Source organism: Amblyraja radiata, chromosome 17 (assembly GCF_010909765.2).
Source record: "Amblyraja radiata isolate CabotCenter1 chromosome 17, sAmbRad1.1.pri, whole genome shotgun sequence".
NCBI classification, from domain to species: Eukaryota; Metazoa; Chordata; class Chondrichthyes; order Rajiformes; family Rajidae; genus Amblyraja; species Amblyraja radiata.
Window position 1 is genome coordinate 13493390 of NC_045972.1, and position 20289 is coordinate 13513678.

A 20289-nucleotide genomic window follows, 5' to 3' on the forward strand; every position below is an offset into this window, starting at 1 on the left:
ATTCCAACTTATAAACCCAAATGCAACGTGCTGGAGGAACTCGGCAGATCAGTCAGCGTCTGTGGAGAGAATGGTCGGATGATGTTCTGAGGTGGAACCCTTCTTCAGACTGGTTTGAAGAAAGGTCCTGACCCGAAATGTCATCTGACCATCTACACTGATGTTGCCTGACCTGTTAAGTTCCTCCAGCGCTGGTGTTTTGCTCAAGATACCAGCTTCTGCAGTTTATTGTATTTCTGTGTTATGACAAAATTCGGCTGCTATCTATCAGCAAGATTTACCTTCCTGTGTTATTTCTCCTTAAAAAAGAATAATGCATTGTGCGATTTTCTGTTCTAAACATATTTAGTCTTTCCTTTGAAAAATATTCACGTCAGTCGCGAAAGGACATTAATTCAGTTCAATGCAGCATTAAAACGTCTGATTGCTATCCCATTTATGATTCTTTGCACATAAAACAATGACATATTAAGCAAGGTCACCTTTAAAGGAGAAGGGAGGGGAACATTATATTTGGTGAGAATTTATATCGATGTTACTTGCTTTGATCAGCATTCTGTTTGCTGTTTGATCCGTCATTCGATACTGGCTACGCTCCTGAAAGGCATTCTGGCCATTTTGTTTCAGCCATAGAAATGTTTTGTACTTTTCTGGAAAAAAATGATTTCAAAACATTTGATTCGCTCTCTAAGATTTTTTTGCTCTTGAGATCTTTTAGTTTCTAATATGTTGCAACATTCTTTTACTCGGTTTATCCCACACTCTGTTGTAATGCAGTGACCTCAACATTCATAAGAACTATTAGCAATTCGAAGAAATCACTCATCGTAGAGTTAGAAGATACTGAACTTTGTATTTAAACTGATGGTAATGGAAATCTCAATATTCTTAGAAACCTTGGAAATATTCTGATTTTCAGAAAGGTTAAGTTGAATCTAATTGCAACAAAACAGCATCAGCCTGCTTGGATTTCTCAGCATGCGTGTTGTCTTAAGAATAAAGGTCCGATAGACTAAATGTGAAGGAAGGAACAGCAGATACTGGTTTACACTGAAGGTAGACACAAAATGCTGGAGTAAGTCAGCGGGTCAAGCAACATCTCTGGAGAAAAGCAATAGGTGACGTTTCCGACAGACTGAATTCTGTCTGAAGAAGGGTCTTAACCTGAAACGTCACCTATTCCTTAGCCCCAGAGATGCTATCTGACCCGCTGACTTACTCCAACATTTTGTGTTCATTTTAGATTGATTATGCGTGTACTTGAAGTTCAAAAGAGCAGGAGGGGGTTTGATTGAAACAATAAGGTGAAGATGAGCCTTGAGGATGGATGCAAAGAGGATGTTTGATTTACTATTGAATTTTATAACGTCTTTGGAATGCCATCTGCTCCCAAGGTCTTTTTTTTTTTGTTTTGTTTCAACGTGACCTTTTCACCTTCATGTTGGCGAGGAATGACAGCGTGACTGTTGTGGAATAGAGTCAAGAGCGGTCACATGAAAGGATGTGGTTGAGGAGGTGTATTAAGTATCTCTTTTACTTTCAACTTGCTCTCTTTCTCCATAGTTCCCCCCAATGCTTGGTGCTCATTGGTATTCAGACTGTAGAAAGACATAAAATGCTGGATTAACTCAGCAGGTCTCTGGAGAGAAGGAATGGGTGACGTTTTGGGTCGAGATCCTTCTTCAGACTGATGTCAGGGGAGAGGGAGATGCATAGATAAGGAAGTGTAAGGTGTGAAAATAGGACAAAGGGAATGGAGATCAAGAACTATTCAGACTGTAGATGGCCTTGACAGCACTTTGGGAACAACATGTGTCATTGCTGTCGGTGACTTTCAGAGCCCACTGGCTTCACTCCTCCACTTTAGGTCACAGAGTTTTCACTGGACGTTTGTATTCACGTGCTTGTCTAGGATGGTTCTTCTCATGGGGAACAAGATGGAAAAATCAACCAAGGATTTTCTCCAAGCCTCCTTGAAGAACTCCAACATCCCTACTGACTCCAAGGATGATAACAGCTCAAAGTGGAGAAGGGTCATTGAGATGGCGTTCAGCCTGTTGATCCCATGTATTGGGAATACCACCTCACCACTTCACAAACTACTCATCTACCCACCTGGTCAGGTATCCTCCTCCCATCTACAGTGAAGTCTGTAATTCCCACGGTACACAAAAATGCTGGAGAAACTCTATGCAGCAGCAGCATCTATGGAGTGAAGGAAATAGGCAACGTTTCGGGCCGAAACCCTTAAACACTCTTTAATTCCCACATTGGCCTGATGAGCATTCTCACAAGCCACATCACTGGTGTGAATTCCAGCCATCTTGAGGGACTGCCTAAAGAAGAAACGCCACAGCAAGCTAGAGGGACTGAATGGCCTTCTCTTCTCCTGCTCTTAATTCCCATGTTCATATAGTTTATGCAGCATTATTAACGTCATTATGTCAGGGTTATACTGGCTAAGTCCAACTCCTAATCTGAGCTTCCGACATCAGATTTTTCTTTTGTATTTGACAGACTCCTGAATTTTGACAGTGATGTGCCATTTGGATAAACATTCTCTTTTTTAGTCCAACATTTTAGAGCATGCTTAATGATGAACTTGCATTCCCCATTATGATTTTTGTTTCCTGTGCTTTTTGTTTTGCTCTCTTTTAACCATTAGAACGAGGTAAACATGCAGCAGACATTTTGCATTAAATATAATATTCATGCTGATGGTTCTCCGAAAGAACCACCAATTAATCTGGCTCAGCAATTTATAGATGGCTGCTACATTCACAGGCATCAACAGGAATATTATAATTTATATAAAATGGCTGTTGCATGATTATCTTACAATTATCTGGTGAATGTGATGCAATATGTGTTAGCACAGGGTCTGACCTATCTTAGCTGGCAGTGTTGTTGAGTTAAGCAATTCTCATTCTGGGAGCTAGTCCCATCTTGGAACTTGAATTTCATCCATATAATAAGATGCCGTGTCGCTAATTGTTCCAGTTTTGTTAGTCTCAGCTCGTTTAACTTGCAAACAACGTTTGAGAGACAGTACGGCTCAGGACGTAATAGTTGAGTGACTTTCACTCAAGATTAAAGTGATCTTCTCCAGGATAAACACAAAAAGCTGGAGTATCTCAGCGGGTCAGGCAGCACCTCTGGAGAAAAGGAATAGGTGACGTCTCAGGGCGAGACCCTTCTTCAGACTGGACCTTCTCCAGGAGTTGTAGTTTATGTCTGGGACAATTTTGGCAGATTTGTGGATTGAAGATGCTATCAATTTTACTTTTGATTGAGCACTCCCAGCTTGGTGACGTGGCCCATTTTAAAGTTCTCGTATGACTTAAAGTTGCTGTGAGCAAATATTCCGTCAGACTAAATTAATCAAAGTTATTGGCTATATCAATAGATCAATAGTGCTCAGAAAGATGTCTGCTCAGTAAGAATTGGTAATGTTAGCTCATCTCAAATGAACGGCAGTAACTCTCAAAGTACCAAGTGGTACGGAAGAGTGAACAGATTTGTACTTATTTGTTTCATTTTCCAATAATCAATGAGGAAATCTAACTACAGGGCGGAACAATGGTGCAGCGGTAGAACTACTGCCCCTTACAGTGCCAGAGACCCGGGTTTGATCCTGACCACGGGTGCTTGTCCATACGGAGTTTGTACGTTCTCCCCAGTGCAAACTCCGTACGTACGGACAAGCACCCGTAGTCAGGATCGAACACAGGTCTTTGGCACTGTAAGGCAGTAGCTCTACCGCGTGGGTTTTCTCTGAGATCTTCAGTTTCCTCCCACACTCCAAAGATGTACAGGTTTGTTGGTTAATTGGCTTGCAATAAAAAATGTTAAAATGTAAATTGTCCCTAGTGTGTGTAGGGTAGGGTGAGTGTGCGGGGATCGCTGGTCGGTGTGGACTCGGTGGGCCAAAGGGCCTGTTTCCACAATGTATCTCTAAACTAAACTAAGCTTTAAAAAGTACAAGAAAATAACATTTTAAGTTATAGTTAGCTTTCCTCACGAATGATCAGACAATGAAGAAACATAATAATAATAATGGATGGGATTTATATAGCGCCTTTCTAATACTCAAGGCGCTTTACATCGCATTATTCATTCACTCCTCAGTCACACTCGGTGGTGGTAAGCTACTTCTGTAGCCACAGCTGCCCTGGGGCAGACTGACGGAAGCGTGGCTGCCAATCTGCGCCTACGGCCCCTCCGACCACCACCAATCACTCACACACATTCACACACATTCACACACAGGCAAAGGTGGGTGAAGTGTCTTGCCCAAGGACACAACGTCAGTATGCACTCCAAGCGGGATTCGAACCGGCTACCTTCCGGTTGCCAGCCGAACACTTAGCCCATTGTGCCATCTGTCGTCCCGACATAGACATGAATCATTCACTCCTCTATGGGTAACGCTCTCGACTGGAGTGCACATGTCTAAGCAGAAAAGCCAAGTGGGAGTGCACCACTGGCAGAGATCAGGCATCTGAATGAGGCCCGGATTGAAAAATGGTCAAAGAGACAGAACATTGACAGGTTTGGTCAGATGGTTGTTTTGGTACAAGCGAGAAGAAACTCAGATGTCAGAAGGTAGACACAAAAAGCTGGAGTAACTCAGCGGGACAGGCAGCATCTCTGGAGAGAAGGAATGGGTGACGTGTCGGGTCGAGACCCATCTTCAGAAGGTAGATGGCATGCTGAGTGTAGGTAGGGCATGGGGATATGGTGTCTCTCTTGCTCCTGGTTTCACATTTGGCTCCTTTTATCAGAAACTTCCCTGTGACTGAGCAAACAGAATACAGCCAGGTGCCACCTTTCACAAAGGAGCACAAAGTAGGCTTTAAGACATGGGAATGATCACAGGACATCTGAGCCCATATAGCAGCAATTGCAGCATGAACTAAAAGTAAACACTTTAAGTGGGCTTTCCGCTGTCATATTACTTGCTCAAAAAATAAGCTGTGCATGGTTACTTTTCCAGACCAAAATGCCCACATGGAATGAGGATGGTCAATATACATCCGCAATTGAATGCTTCTTCCTTTTCTTATTGCAATGTGTTGTGTTGTCTGGTCTTTACCCATGAAACCAATGCGTCCTTTGCTACTCACAGTTAATGCAAAATGTGCACGCTTCAATTGAAACTAAATATTGGAAACAGAATTCAACCTAAATACAAACATTGCTAAATAAGTTGAACACAGGGCAAACCTACATCCTGTTCTTCTCTACATACATTTTGGACTTTAGCTGCTACTTTGCCAATGAACCTTTGAATGAACCATGGTGGTTGATGCTCAGCCATAATGTGCATACTGTTAAAAAAAAAAAAGCCCATTTACACTATCTTCCAATATTTATCAACGGGGTAACCTCTATGCTGATCTTATCCAAAAATCAGTCTGGAAATTTCCTGAAAATGTCTGTTATATTTGCATGAATATAAAAACAACTGTAAAAACAAACCAAATTTGTCAGAAGTGCTCTGAATTTACAGTGGCTGCTCCTTTTTATAGTTGTAAATTAAACATGCTAAGCCATCAATCCATCATCTACGCACATTAGGTACTGATGCTGACAATAATTCAAGTCTGTGCAAAGTCACTTTGTGATATAACTCATCTTGATGCTGAAGCAAAGCTCAAGAAAAGGTCTTGTCAAGGATAATGTTTCAAAAATGGATGAAGACCCCAGCATGTAGCACCAGAACAATGTCTTCATCGGCCTAGAATTTCATTGTGTGGGAAAGAACTGCAGATGCTGCTTTACAAGGTAGACACAAAATGCTGGAGTAACTCAGCGGGACAGGCAGCATCTTTGGAGAGAAGGAACGAGATGCTGCCTGTCCTGCTGAGTTACTCCAGCATTTTGTGTCTACCTATAATATAATTTGCAGACTTTCACCCTCTTTAAACCGTCATTAAAATGTGCGGTTTCAGCAAGGTTAATGAGAAATCGCTATCTCTGCCTCAGTTTGGATTGATAAAACCCATGCATTTTCATTAAGAGAACTTTAGTGTATGCCTGTTGTGTGTGATTCTGTATTCTCCACACAATTCAATGAGAGAATAAGCAAGAATTGCATTATTAATTTAGTTTAGAGATACAGCATGGAAACAGGCCCTTTTGGCCCACGGAGTCCATGCCGACCATCGATCACCCGTTCACACTAGTTATCTCGCTACACACCAAGGGCAATTTACAGAGGCCAATTCACCTATAAACCCACACAGCTTTGGAATGTGGGAGAAAACCAGGGCAATCGATGGAAACCCACGAGATCAGAGAGAAAACGTGCAAACTCCACGCAGACAGCACCCAAAGTCAGGATCAAACCTGGGTCTCTGGCGCTGTGAGGTAGCAACTCTACCAGCTGCGCCACTGTGCTGCCCTAAACCTTCTTAATATTTGGGCAAATCAAAACAACTTTACCCACCAGTACTACCCAACATTATGTTTGGATACTCACGCCTGGAATTTTCTGACCATAGGCCTCAAAAGGTTCCTTCCTGATTCAAAGTGTACGTCATGGAACACTTCTAAGAGATGGAATAAACATTAAAATGTTGTAAAAAGGATAGCTCAGTATTACGGGATTGAACGTCACATCAAACGTCATTTCTGTTGGGTGATGTGTATGATTATTGCTGGGAATGAATGCTGTGACTATAGCCTGGCATCAGCTATCATGACAGCTACTTGCAACACAGCTATAATCTGGTCTAAAGCTGTTTTTTGTTGCAATTTGCAGATGAAATTGGTACAGTCAAGCTGATCAGAGAGCACTGAATGAATAGACCACCTTCAAAAAATTATTTCATCATATCCTGCTCAAAATATTTCCTAGCACAATATACATGAATTATCAACAAATGGAATGTATTTACATTAATGTACTATTTTATAAACATGCATTTGACTTTTCACTTCCTTACATTGAAATGTGGATGAATTGACTACCAATTTCATTTAGAATTAGAATTAGAATGCCTTTATTGTCATTCAAGAAAGGTTTGAACGAAATTTTGTTCCCTGCAGTCACAACAGCAAAAAACAAAACTAAACACCCAATTGACACAGTTTCACACAAACATCCATCGCAGTGAATCTCCAAATACGTCCTCGCTGTGATGGAAGGCAGAAGTCTTCCCTCTTCCTTGTTTGTAAAGATACTTATGCCCCAAGGTTCAAACTGTAGAATCAAGAATATTTATTTTAGCTGTGATGAATCTGAACTTAATCAGTTTGAATCACATGGTTAGTCATGCATTGAAACATGTATTTTAGTTTGGCCTCTCTCACTGGTGGGAAGCTTGTTTTATTAGACAGTGGCAGGAGCTATGGTAGATACATAATGATGATCCTTATTGGAGCTTATGTGTTTATCATCAATAAGGTTTTCCCCTTTAAGGTTTTATACTTCAGTCTTCTCTCTTGATCTGACACCCTTTTGCCTTGTTTTCATCTCAAGCCTTTGTCTACCCATCTACCAATCGACCCCCCCCCCCCCTCTTCATCTGTATCTATCTGTCCCCTGCCAGGCTTTGTCTCTCTACCCACCCCCCTCCCCCTCCCCACTCATCTCTTTTTCCAGCTCTCTTTCTCCTCCACCCCTTTACAATCAATCTGAAAAAAGGATCCAGATCTGAAACAACACCTATCCGGACTCTGCAGAGAAACTCCCTGACCCGCTGAGTTAGTTTTAATTTTAGTTTTAGCTTTAGAGATCTATCGTGGAAACAGGCCCTTTGACCCACTGAGTCCACACTGACCATTGGAACGATCACCTGTTCTAGTTATCCACTGCACACTAGGGGCAATTTACAGAGGCTGATTAACGTACAAACCCGCACATCTTTGGGATGTGGGAGGAAACTGGAGCAACTCTGGAGAACGTGCAAATTCCATGCAGTCAGCACCCAAGATCAGGATCCAACCCGGGTCTCTGGCACTGTCGTGCAGCAGCTCTACCGCTGTGCCACTGTGCCGCGCAACTTGAAACAGAATATAACGTTCTTTCTCCATGGAATCCAATCAATGTATTGGTGCTGTAAACACTCACAGCATTGTACTGGTGCAGAAGCAGCAAGGCCAATGTCAGGGTTTAGTTTGTGTCCCTAAATGAAGCATTTGGATTCATCGAAAGAGGTGGACCTTGTGAAAGATCTACTTCCATTATAGCGAATTCAAAGGAAATCTGCCTTGCATCGCAGCCTTGCGATAATATGGAATTTACTATCAAAGAAAAAAATGGAAAATAAGTTGCCATTGAAGAGTTACTCCAGCATTCTATGCTTTTTGTGCTGGACCAGCATCTGCAGTTCCTTGTATTTCCCCTTTAAGCGTTAGACAAATAAATCTGTGGGAAATTTGGTGTGGGTCACAAATTGGTCTGCTCGACATACTATCTATAGTTCACAATGTAAAGAGAGAACAATGGCCGGTGAAGAGAAACAAATATTGAGGACTTGCCTGGTTCCGTATGTGTTAAGCGTTTTAGCTGGTATATTCAAAGGAGTTCTGTTTCTTTTTAACAAACATCAGCTGGATGATTGTGGTGCTGATTGAGCGGTTATGGCTCTGTGTCTGAAAAGTGTTTATGCATGCACACCTTGTATGTTTAACCTTCTCTACATACTCGGGCTGGATTCATGATGTGGAAACACTATCAATCCCTCTTAAACAAGATATGAAAAGGTTAATTGGCTAACAATTTGTTTGCTTGCTTGCGGACACGTAAATTATGTTCAATGTGCTGTAACAAAAATTCTGTCCCTTTCCTCTGCCAAGATAAAAATAGGTTTGCCCGCCATTTTACTGTGAAAATGGCAACCGGTACTTCCTCGCTTGTATACCGTGCGCAAATATGTTTGCCGAATTAAGTCAATATATTTTTATGTGTCAATTTGACGATCTGTGCTGAATCTTTTTCATTTTTGCTTCTGTCCTTTTTTTTTCAGAAAAAGATTTACAAATATAAAAAGGTACTTAGTAACCCAAGTCGGTGGGAGGTTGTGTTGAAGGAGATCCGGACTCTGGTGGACATGGCACTTTTCTCACCTCTTCAAGATGATTCCATTCACCAAGCGCCATTGGAAATAGTCTCGAAGCTCCTCTCTGAGGTATGCATCACGTCTAGGTCCTTTAATATGATTTGGTGATTGAAGATGACTGTTTTTACAATTAATGGAGGTGATTCTGGCTGCCTGTTTTGAGGCATAGATAGGGCAGGCAGTCAAAACCTATTTCCCAGGATGGAGATATCAAACACTAGAGGGCATAGCTTTAACGTGAGAGGGGCAAAGTTTAAAAGAGATGTGTGGGGCAAGTTGTTTTACACAGAGGTTGTCTGGAATGCATTGCTGGGGTGTAGTGGTCGAGGAAGATACAATAATGGTGTTTAAGTGACTTTTGGTTAAGCATGAGGATATGCAGGGAATGGAGGGATATGAATAATGTGAGGGCAGATAAGAGTGGGTCTTGGCATCATGTTCAGCGCCGATATTGTGGGCTGTAGTGCCTGTTCCGATGCAGTACTATTCTATGTTCCATCTAGGTGATGAAGACTTTGCAAATAATTGAGATGAATTGTTAATGAAAATTAAAAAAAATCTTGCAGATGCTGAAAATCTGAAATTTAAAAAGAAACAGAAAATGATGTAAACACTCAGCACTTCAGGCAGCATCTGTGGAAAGAGAAAGATTCGACGTTTTGGGTCATAGACGTCATCAGATCTGGGATAGAGGGAAAACATGTCAGAGAAGGTGTGAAAAGGGAACATCTCTGTCAGGGTGAAACCAAATGAATTAATATCACATTTGGAGGATCAGATTGCAACTCTTTGTTTGTGTGATGTGTGGCTGATAACACAGTTTAGAGACATGTCAGCAAGCCAAACTGTAAAAATAGAAAATGCAAAAACGTGCCAAATGATGGCAAGTAGAAATGGTCAGTTTTAATACAGAACTACGGAAAGAAAGGGTTACACAAAACTTGGGATTTTGAGGCAGAAGGCTTCATAGTGTTCAAGGGAAAGATAAGTTGCCATTTCTTAAGTTTTCCTGCAGCTTAATTGCATTGATTTTTATCAATACATTGTTTATTTTATTTCTGTGTTTGAGGCAAGAGGAACGGGTTGCAAAATTTGTGCAACATATATATTGTAAATGCAGTTTGCTTAATTTATAACTGAGCACCCTATGGGTCTGACTGATAATAGATTGGCATCATTTACCACAATTTTGTTGCATTGACTACAACTAAAGCAGGACCAACACTTGCCACTACGGCACTAAAATACTCCGATTCCTGCTGCCCTCATGCTCTAAGACCATGTTCTGGCCTGGACTCGCTACCACAGCCACGTGTGCTTCCTCAGCATTTGCCCCAGCTGCCATCTTGGGCCACATGGCTTCCTATCAAAATTCCCCTTCACGTCTATCCATCTATCACTCGCCAGGCTTTGTCCATTCCCACAAAAAATATCTTCCAACTTTCTTAACCCACTCTCCCCCACCTCCCTCACCACATCAGTCTGATGAAGGGTCTGACCCAAAAGGTCACCTATGTTCTTCTCTACAGACATTAGGTTATTAAACACTACAACCTCAAATAAACTCTGAACTACATAGACTATCATTGTTATTATTGCACTATATTGGTTTATTTATATGTGTACGTATGCGTGCGTATGCGTGTGTGTGTATACACACACATTGAACTTTTTTCTCATTGATTTTATTTACAGTGTACTATGCTTACATATTCGGTTGTGCCGCTGCAAGTAAGAATTTCATTGTTCTATCTGGGACATATGACAATAAACCACTCTTGACTCTTCTCCAGAGATGCTGCCTGACCTGCTGAGTCACTCAAGGACAGTCTTTTTTTGAATCTTCCATGTACTTGGTGCATCTGCAGAGGAACAACTATAATTTCATATTTAGAATTTTAAGCCAGAGAATTATGCTACAGGTGCCCAAGTGCTTGGTTATATCATTATCGCCATGTTTCTGGTATGAATGGGAAGCAAGAAGCTCGGAGGGGTCTTTGCTATTTTAACGTTATTATTTGTCCTCTGACAATGGAAGGCCATTGATCTGAAATTTTAATTCTGTTCACTCTCTTTCCCTCTTTCTAAATGTTATCTGAGCTGGAATGATTTTAAAATTGATTTTCTTTTTTTTTTACAGAACCTTAAACTAACAACCCAAGAGCATGAAAACATCATTGTGGTAAGTCTATATTAATGACTGGGATCCAGTGAATGGGTTTAGCCCTGCAGAAACCTTTGAAAGTGCTGCAAGTTCAATACGTCACAAAAATGTCCTCTCAATGAAATGAAAAGAATACTTTTCACTTAATAAAAGTATGATATGACATCAGGGCACAGAGGGCATTGCACACATTTCTCTCAAGTGTCAGGATATTATTTTTAATGAAATCAACATAATTAAAGAACGATTAAACTCCAAAGCACTTGAATTAATCTGAATGCCACTTTCAGAGCTGTGTGTCAGATTGGTGCAGTGGTAAAGTTGCTGCCTTACAGCCCCAGAGACCATGGTTCGATCCTGACTCCATCAGCAGCATTCCATAACTGCAGTGCCACAAGATGTAGCAGCACTTGACAAGACTTATTCAAAAGCACAGTCTTAAACCCATGCGTTCTACCATCTGTAAGGATAAGGGAGCAGATTCGAGGGAAATCTCCAATTTTTAAACTTAATTCTCAGAAATTGGGCCTCGCTGACAAGACCGACTTTTATTACCCATCCCTTATACGCGTTAAGAAGGTGACAGTTCTTAAAGAGTTGGTCTCCTTTCGTCGACTTTTTGGAATCATGTGATGCAGCGGTACCGTAGGATTGCTGATTTCAGTTCATGACGTGGATAGATCTACATCTCCGAATACAGATTTGAAAAATTCTCTTTTAAGGGGCCTTCTCTTCTATTTCTACTTTCCACTTTTTCTTTTTTTTTCTTTTTTATATACACACTTCACGTTTTTCTACTCTCTACCATCTATTTTTCCACTTTTTCCCCTTTCTATTGTTTTCTTTTTCTTGTCTTGCCTACTTCTTTCTCATAACATAAAACTAGAGGTTGTACATAGAATGGATTACGGCATGACATAGTTGGCACCTAAAATTAGGTTCCACTGTACTGTTTTGTACTGTATTAACTTCTAATAAAATAAACAAATTTAAAAAAGAAAAAAAAAGAAAAAAGAAAAAAAGAAGGAAAAAAAAAGAAGGTGACAGTGAGCTTGAACTGCCGCTGGCTCATGTACTGGGATATGTGTAGTATTATAGGATAGTATTGTTCTGAAGTGTTATATGGTTGTGCATTCCAAGAATTGGAGTTGGAGCGGCACGGTAGTGCAGCAGTAGAGTTATTGTCTTACAGCGCCAGAGACCCGGGTTCGATCCTGACTACGGGTGCTGTCTGTATGGAGTTTGTACGTTCTCCTCATGACCTGTGTGGGTTTTCTCCGGGTGATCCAGTTTCCACATTCTAAAGAAGTACATTTTTGTAGGTTAATTGGCTTGGTAAAATTGTAAAAATTGCCCCTAGTGTGTGAGGGGATCACTGGCTGGTGCAAACTCAGTGGGCCGAAGGGCCTGTTTCCGCACTGTATCTCTAAACTAATCTTAGTTCCAGTGATGATGAAGGACCAGCACCAAATTTTCAAGTAAAGATATTGTGCATGTTGGAGGGGAAGTTTCAGAGGATGGTGCCCGCATGCATCTGTTTAGTTTAGTTTACAGATACAGCGTGGAAACAGGCTCTTCGGCACACCGAGTCTATGCCGACCAGCGATCCCTGCACACTAACATTATCCTATACACACTTGGGATAATTTACATTTATACCAAGCCAATTAACCTACAAACCTGTACGTCTTTGGTGTGTGGGAGGAAACCGAAGATCCCGGAGAAAACCCAAGCAGGTCATGGGGAGAACGTACAAACTCCGTACAGACAGCACCTGTAGTTTGGATCGAATCCGGGTCTTCGGCGCCGCAAGCGCTGTAAGGCAGCAACTCTACCGCTGCGCCACCGTGCCGCCCTCTGGTGTTCATGTCTGCTTCACAAGCGGTGTTGTGGATATGGAAATGGTGTCGGAATAACTGGGCAAGTTACAGCAATGCATTTTGCAAATGACATTCGCTTCTGCCTTTGTAAATTTTGCCTCCAGCGCACACACACATGGGTCTGAAGAAGGGTCTCGACCTGAAACTTCACCCAGTCCTTCTCTCCAGAGATGCTGCCTGTCCCGCTGAGTTACTCCAGCTTTTTGTGTCTATCTCCGGTTAAACCAAGATCTTTCACACACTATCCTTACTTAGTAGAACACTTCCTCATTGTCATTGAGTCAACAATCAGGAATTAACTGGCTAGCAACACTTTGGAAAGAGCTTCACCGTAGGAAATGGGGTTCATTAAGTTTACATTTTGATTTTAGACTTTACTTTAGAGATACAGCATGGAAACAGGCCCTTCAGCCCACTGAGTCCACGCCTACCAGCGATCACCCTGTACACTAGCACTATCCTGCACACTAGGGCCAATTTACAATTTTACAGAAGCCAATTAACCTACAAACCTTTACGTCTTGGAGTGTGGGAGGAAACCGGAGCACCTGGAGAAAACCCACGCGGTCACAGGGAGAACGTACAAACTCCATGCAGTCGGCACCTGTAGTCAGGATCGAACTCGGCTTCTGGCGTTGTAAGGCAGTAACACTACCGTTGCGCCACTGTGCCACACTCGTAATGCCAATTAGGGATGTACATCAAATGCATGAATAAAACTAAAATGACTGAGCCGTCCTGTAGTGCTTCAGATAACTGTTGCAAATCAACCAGGCAGCCAAAGGGGAAGGGGAACTTCACTCACAGCTACTGGTGAAGTAGAACGGTCCCCATAGGCTACGGTTCGCTAGGGTGCAAGTGGATAAATGTGGAAGAAAAGAGTCAGTCAGTAATTACTAATGATCTACTTCCCTGGCGTGACAGGGACTTAAGCTGCAAAAAACTTTCTGACCCTTGCTGTAACCTGTGTTATCCAGAACAAAACACATATCGGAGATTTACAATAATACAATGATTCAATGGTACTTTATCGTTACATGTACCTTAGTACAGTGCAATTTTATCTATAGCATACAGTTCAGTGACAATCCTACTATACAATGGGCACAATCATACGAAGTATCAAGTGTAAGATCGTAGACTACACATAGTCCACTCTTTAGGCATCCTCCTGTACACTTAATACCGCTCAATGTAAAAGTATGTGCGTTGTTTAAGAAGAAAGCTGGTTTGGGAATTTCATTCAAGAAAAGAAAAACTTGATATATTTATTACTTGTTTAAATATGTAAGATAAATTGACTTGCCAGAGCCAGGAAGATGGAATAATTTGAAATGCCTCATTTCTGTCCTCAGGAAATAGCACCTTTGCTGGAAAACAACCATCCTCCGCCAGACCTCTGCGAGTTTTTCTGCAAGGTATTATCGTTAATTCTATTTGTATGCATGTGTGCGCCCGGAGGTATAGGAAGAGAACTGACACGATTCTTGTGCATTCAAATATGCATTTGCTGTTAATCACGCTGAAATAAACATTGCTTCAGGGAAAATTCAGCGGTTAAATGAAGCATATGGTATGAAAATATCCATTGCTCGCAAATCCTAATTGGAGAAACTGTCCCTGCCTTATTAAACATTAGAAATATGGGTGATTGTCTTGGTAAAGTCATACAGCATGGAAGTACACCCTTTGGTTGAACCCATCCATGCTGACCAAGATGCCTCATCTAAGCTAGTCCTATTTGGCTGCATTTGACTCATATCCCTCTGAACCTTTCCTATCCATGTACCTGTCTAAATGGCTATGAAGTGTTGTTATTCCTCAATTCATCTGGCAGTTCGTTTCATACACCCCTCTCTGTGAAAATGTTGCATTTCAGGTTCCAATTGAAACTATCCCTTCTCACCATAAACCTGTATCCTCTAGATCTTGCAACACTGGGACAAAGACTCCACTATCTATTATCTTCAATATGTTATACACCTCTATAAGATCACCCCCTCAGCCTTTTGCACTCCAAGGAATAAAGTCCTTGCCTGCCCAACCTCCTCCTGTAGCTAGGCCCTTGAGTCCTGGAATCATCCTCATAAATCTTTACTGCGCACTTTCCAGCTTAATGGCATCTTTCTTGGAGTAGGGTGACCAACCCTGTACACAATACTCACAAGTGCAGCCTCATCAGCACTGTGTACAACTCTGACATAATATCCATCATCAATATTGTTTCCCTGACTGATGAAGGCCAAAACCCTTCTTCGCCGACCTATTTACTTGTGATGCCACGTTCAAGGAACTATGTACTTGTACTCCTGGATTCCTTTGCACTACAACACTCCCAGGGCCCTACCATTCACTGTGAAGCTCCCGTTCTGATTTGACTTCCCAAAATGCAAGACCTCCACACTTAACTGAATGAAGATACAGATGTAAACCGAGATCCAGTTATACAAGGACAAGAGAATGTGGAATTGTTCTCAGAGCAGAGGTTAAGCGAAAATTTACAGATTTTAATTTATGAATCTTTTGAATGAGTAAATAAGGATAAGCCATTTATTTTGCAGATTTTGGAATCCAAGAGTTAGTGGTATTCATTATTTGGCAGGGAGATTATTCTGAGATTTTTTTTTAATAAAATAGATTTTTAGGAGTTGGCAATCAAAGTAGTGGAAACAGATATTGGAGAAACATTCATGAGAGAAAGGGATATATTGGCAAATAGGAACATTTGTGTGGGAGTAGGACCAATTTAATATCATATGAACAAATAGCATATTTTCGTGAGATATAATTCTGTGCCGCGCTTTATGCTGTTTAAGGTAGTTTTTTTTCTTTCTGCAGCATTGCAGAGAGCGACCTCGATCGATGGTTGTCATAGAAGTCTTCACACCTGTGGTTCAGAGAATCCTAAAACACAATATGGTATGTTCCCTTTTATAAAAGGTATTTCCACCGCTGGCATTGTTCAATTGTGAAAAATATCTTGCATGCTGACAGATGGTGGAATTTCTTTCTGTTTTCTGTATGTTTATTTGCCTTACCCGGGTGATTAATATTATCAAAACTGTAGAACACATCATATAAATTCATAGCAAATGGTGAGAAACCATACAAAATATGTAGGAAGCTGTTTACACTGAAGATATCAAGAGTGTTTTATTGTCATATGTCCCGGATGGGACAATGAAATGCTTACTTTCTGCAGCACAACAGAATATGTGAATATGTAAACTTAGTACATAACGTGGGAAGAGAAAGAAAAAAAGTTCAGTAATTAACAAATATAGTGTAATAATACTATAGTTTCGGGTCAAGACCCTTCTTCAGACCGACACAAAACGTCATTCATTCCTCCTCTCCAGAGATGCTGCCTGTCCCGCTGAGTTACTCCAGCATTTTGTGTCTATCTTTTGTTCTAAATAACGACAGCTGCTCTTCACTCACAATAGAACAACTTTTACTATTGCTGAAGGTAAACACCCTCTGTTTAAAGGGCTAATATCTATAAAGTTGAAATGGTCAAACTGGTGCGCACACAGTTTAGTTTATACACGCCATGCGGAATACTGGCCCTCCTTTGCATCCTCAAACACCTAAAATGGCTCACCATATCTATTTGCCTGGAATTTACACTCAGCGGGTCAGGCAGCATTTCTGGAGAAAAGGAATAGGTGACGTTTAGGGTCGAGATCCTTCTTCAGACTGAAGACTGACCCACTGACTTGCTCCAGCTTTATGTGTCTATCTACAGTGATACTCTTATTGTCCTCCGTAATCACTGGGACAGCCATGATGAAGTGAAAAGCTCCATTAGCTGGAAGATGCTAGAGGTTTGAATTGCTTGTGCTTTATGTCTGTCTGGCTGATGAGTGCTCAGCTGTGTGTCACAGTACCACCAGCAATGAGAAATTCAACCTGTAACGTTCGCAGTCTTTGAACCAAGGATATTTTGCAAAGAGGGGCCCAACAGAGCAATACTTCAACCAGCACGAATGAATCTCATGAACTTTTAAGAGGCTAACCATCAGCATAACAACATATAATCCCCCCAAGCAAATGACCATGTCTAGGTACCAGCCCGGTGGAACTGGAAGAAGTTATTTTACTCTTGCAATATGCGCTCCTACACAGAAACAAAAGAGAAACAAGACCATCAGTAAAAGTACAGAAACATACAGACGCACATTAGAAGTGCCGAGACTGTTTTATATAAATTTAATGGTTGAAGTTTAATGGCTCAAACTATGAGATGCATGTTAAATCTTAGTCATCACAATCAGCAAGGGTCTCCGTGCTACGGCATTCGTCAGCATGCTGATTTGTGGAGTGTTAACTCCACAGTTAACTGTTGGAGGATTACATTTACCAGTTTCTTCTGTTGTTATTGGCAACTTTGCAATGCAGTTGGCTCAGCGATTGTCCAGAACCAGAATAAAATATACCCTGGTGGAAATTTAGTTTCATTTTCCTTGGCATGGAAATGGAGAGAATATTTACAAATTGGAAGAGATTGATTTGCTCTTTCCTGTATGGTTGAATGTAACTTGACCACAGTTGAGTCAACTTTGGATAGAACATCTCAAACTGGGACTGCTATCAAAATTGTTCCATCAAAAATATATTGCGTTGTATTTTGCATGTTGATTTTGAGGATAAAACAGAACTACAGCTTTACAAACAACAATAGTTTAAACAAGGGCGGCACGGTGGCGCAGCGGTAGAGTTGCTGCCTTACAGCGCCAGAGACCCGGGTTCGATCCTGACTCCGGGTGCTGTCTGAATGGAGTTTTACGTTCTCCCCATGACCTGCATGGTTTTCTCTGGGTGCTCCGATTTCCCCCCACATTCCAAACACATACAGGTTTGTAGGCCAATTGGCTTGGTTTAACTGTAAATTGTCCCCAGTGTGTGTAAGGTAGTGTTAGTGTGCGGGGATTGCAGGTCGGCATGGATTCGGTGGGACGAAGGGCCTGTTTCCGCGCTGTATCTCTAATCTTGGTGGTATTTCCAAATTTCCACCAACCCTGGTTGTGTGGCAATAAATTATATCTATCTATCTATCTATCTATCTATCTATCTATTCATTTTTTTAATTGTGCTATTTTGTGACTCTGAAACAGAAACCATTAATATTTAGACCCTTATTTGGCAGTGTCACTGGTGGGTGCCAAATAAACGAGTGTTTGTCAGAAAATGGGCTTAAATTGTATATTTTGGGCAGCGAAATGGGTCTTTTAATGTTTATCTAGCAAATGCTGTGCTTGGTATGGAAATATTTGATACCAAAACTGGATATAAAACAGGCAAATGGTGCCTTCCCATTTTTGATAAACGCCAAATAAGCGACTATTATTTATGATTCCATACATTAGCTATTATTTTGAAAGATTTAATTACATTTCTGTTGTGATACATGTAACAGAGAAACAAAGGTAGACAAAAATGCTGGAGAAACTCAGCGGGTGAGGCAGCATCTGTGGAGCGAAGGAATCGGTGATGTTTCGGGTCGAGATCCTTCTCTGTGAACCTTCGATTTTTTCAGCATCTGCAGTTCTTTCTTTACCAGAGAAACAAAAGCTGCTCTTATATGCATCCTAAAAATATATAAATATAAATATCATTTATTTTTTATTTTATAAGGCATGTGAAAACAGTTCCAGTTAGATGACAAACGCTTGTATCAATCCAATATTTTTCCATTCTACCAACGGGTGCCTTTGAATAACCTATGACAAATTTTAGATTCAAGTTCCAAAGATGGATGGCATGATGCATATGCAGTGGTGTTGCGCTGTAAAATATGTCCTTTAAAAGAATTTAGTTTGCATACGCCATCATTAACCTAAAATTCCCTTCTCATTTTTTTATGGATGCGCGGAGTGACATCAATTTTGTTACACTATTTTCCAGAACTTCTTGGATTTATGGACACTGCAAATACTGTTTGTTTCCTAGAGCATTTCTTTTTCGTATTGATGGGAATGATGATATCAGATGAGCCTCCCTCTTCTCTTGATTTTAACAAGAATAAATTAAACCAATATTTTAGAGTGTCAGGAGACTAAAGATTGCAATAACTGAAAAGTGAGCTTCTTTTGAATAGGTTTGTACGATCATACATAATGTCACCTGGGTAGCTTTAACATTTTGATTTGTATTTTATCATGTGGTCAGGGAATTGGAAAGAAATGATGCTGGATATTAATACACTCTAAGCACAAAACATGTTTGATGCTCCTAATATTCATGTTCAGAATTGACGAGATGCCTTTTCAAAGTAAAGCTTGAACAAGCCATATAATGGTTAGGAAGGAACTGCAGATGCTGGTTTACACCGAAGATAGACACGAAATGCTGGAGTAACTCAGTGGGACAGGCAGCATCTCTGGAGAGAAGGAATGGGTGACGGAAGACAACTTCTTCAGACTGAGAGTCAGAGGAGAGGGAAACTAGATATATGGAAGGGTAAGGTGTGTAAACGACAGATCAAAGCAGACGATGGTCAAGGAAATTTAGAATGGTTCATTGTTGGCTGAGGGGAAGCTGACAGAGAGGCATACAAACAGTAAAATTAATCAGGACGACAGTGAGTAGTTGGAGAACTAGGGTGGGGAGGAACGGAGAGAGAAGGAAAGCGAGGGTCGCTTGAAGATAGAGAAATCAATATTCATACCATAGGATTGTAAGCTTACAGTTTACAATTGTGGAATTTTGACTTGGGGAGGTGGCCTGTTTAAAGGAATGGGTAGATATGATTGAATCAAATCTTTAACCATTAGTGTAATGGATTGCAATAAACAGACATTTGGTGTTTGGTTGTAACCCTTTTGTGTTTAAAAGTTTCTATTCTTGTGCAGTAGGTCAGCCGATTCCACCAGCAACATGTTTTTGTATCTGGAGAGAAAATCTATCTACCAATCATCCCTTTTATAGATGGCCCCCATTGATGCTATTATAATGAGGAGGTATAAAGATATGTATGTTCCATAAATGGCGGAGTCACAGTCATACAGTATGGGAACAGGCCCTTCGGCCCAACTTGCCCATGCTGACCAACATGCCCCATCTTCTCTAGTCCTATCTGCCTGCATTTGGACCATATCTCTCTAAACCTATCCAATGTACCGTCCAAATGTTTCTTAAACATTCCGATAGTACATGCCTCATCTACCTCCTCCAG

The 20289-nt window shown here is 41.0% G+C and overlaps 1 protein-coding gene across 2 annotated transcripts in view; it reads left to right on the top strand.

Moving 5' to 3' along the window:
• The window catches only part of LOC116982514 (c-Maf inducing protein), a 235880-nt gene that overhangs the window by 149217 nt on the left and 66374 nt on the right, over positions 1 to 20289 (top strand). For both annotated transcript variants that reach the window (XM_033035765.1, XM_033035764.1), the window contains exons 4-7: positions 8976 to 9137; positions 11209 to 11250; positions 14468 to 14530; positions 15951 to 16031. In XM_033035765.1, coding sequence (XP_032891656.1) covers positions 8976 to 9137; positions 11209 to 11250; positions 14468 to 14530; positions 15951 to 16031 — 348 coding nt within the window. The remainder of the gene's footprint in view (positions 1 to 8975; positions 9138 to 11208; positions 11251 to 14467; positions 14531 to 15950; positions 16032 to 20289) is intronic.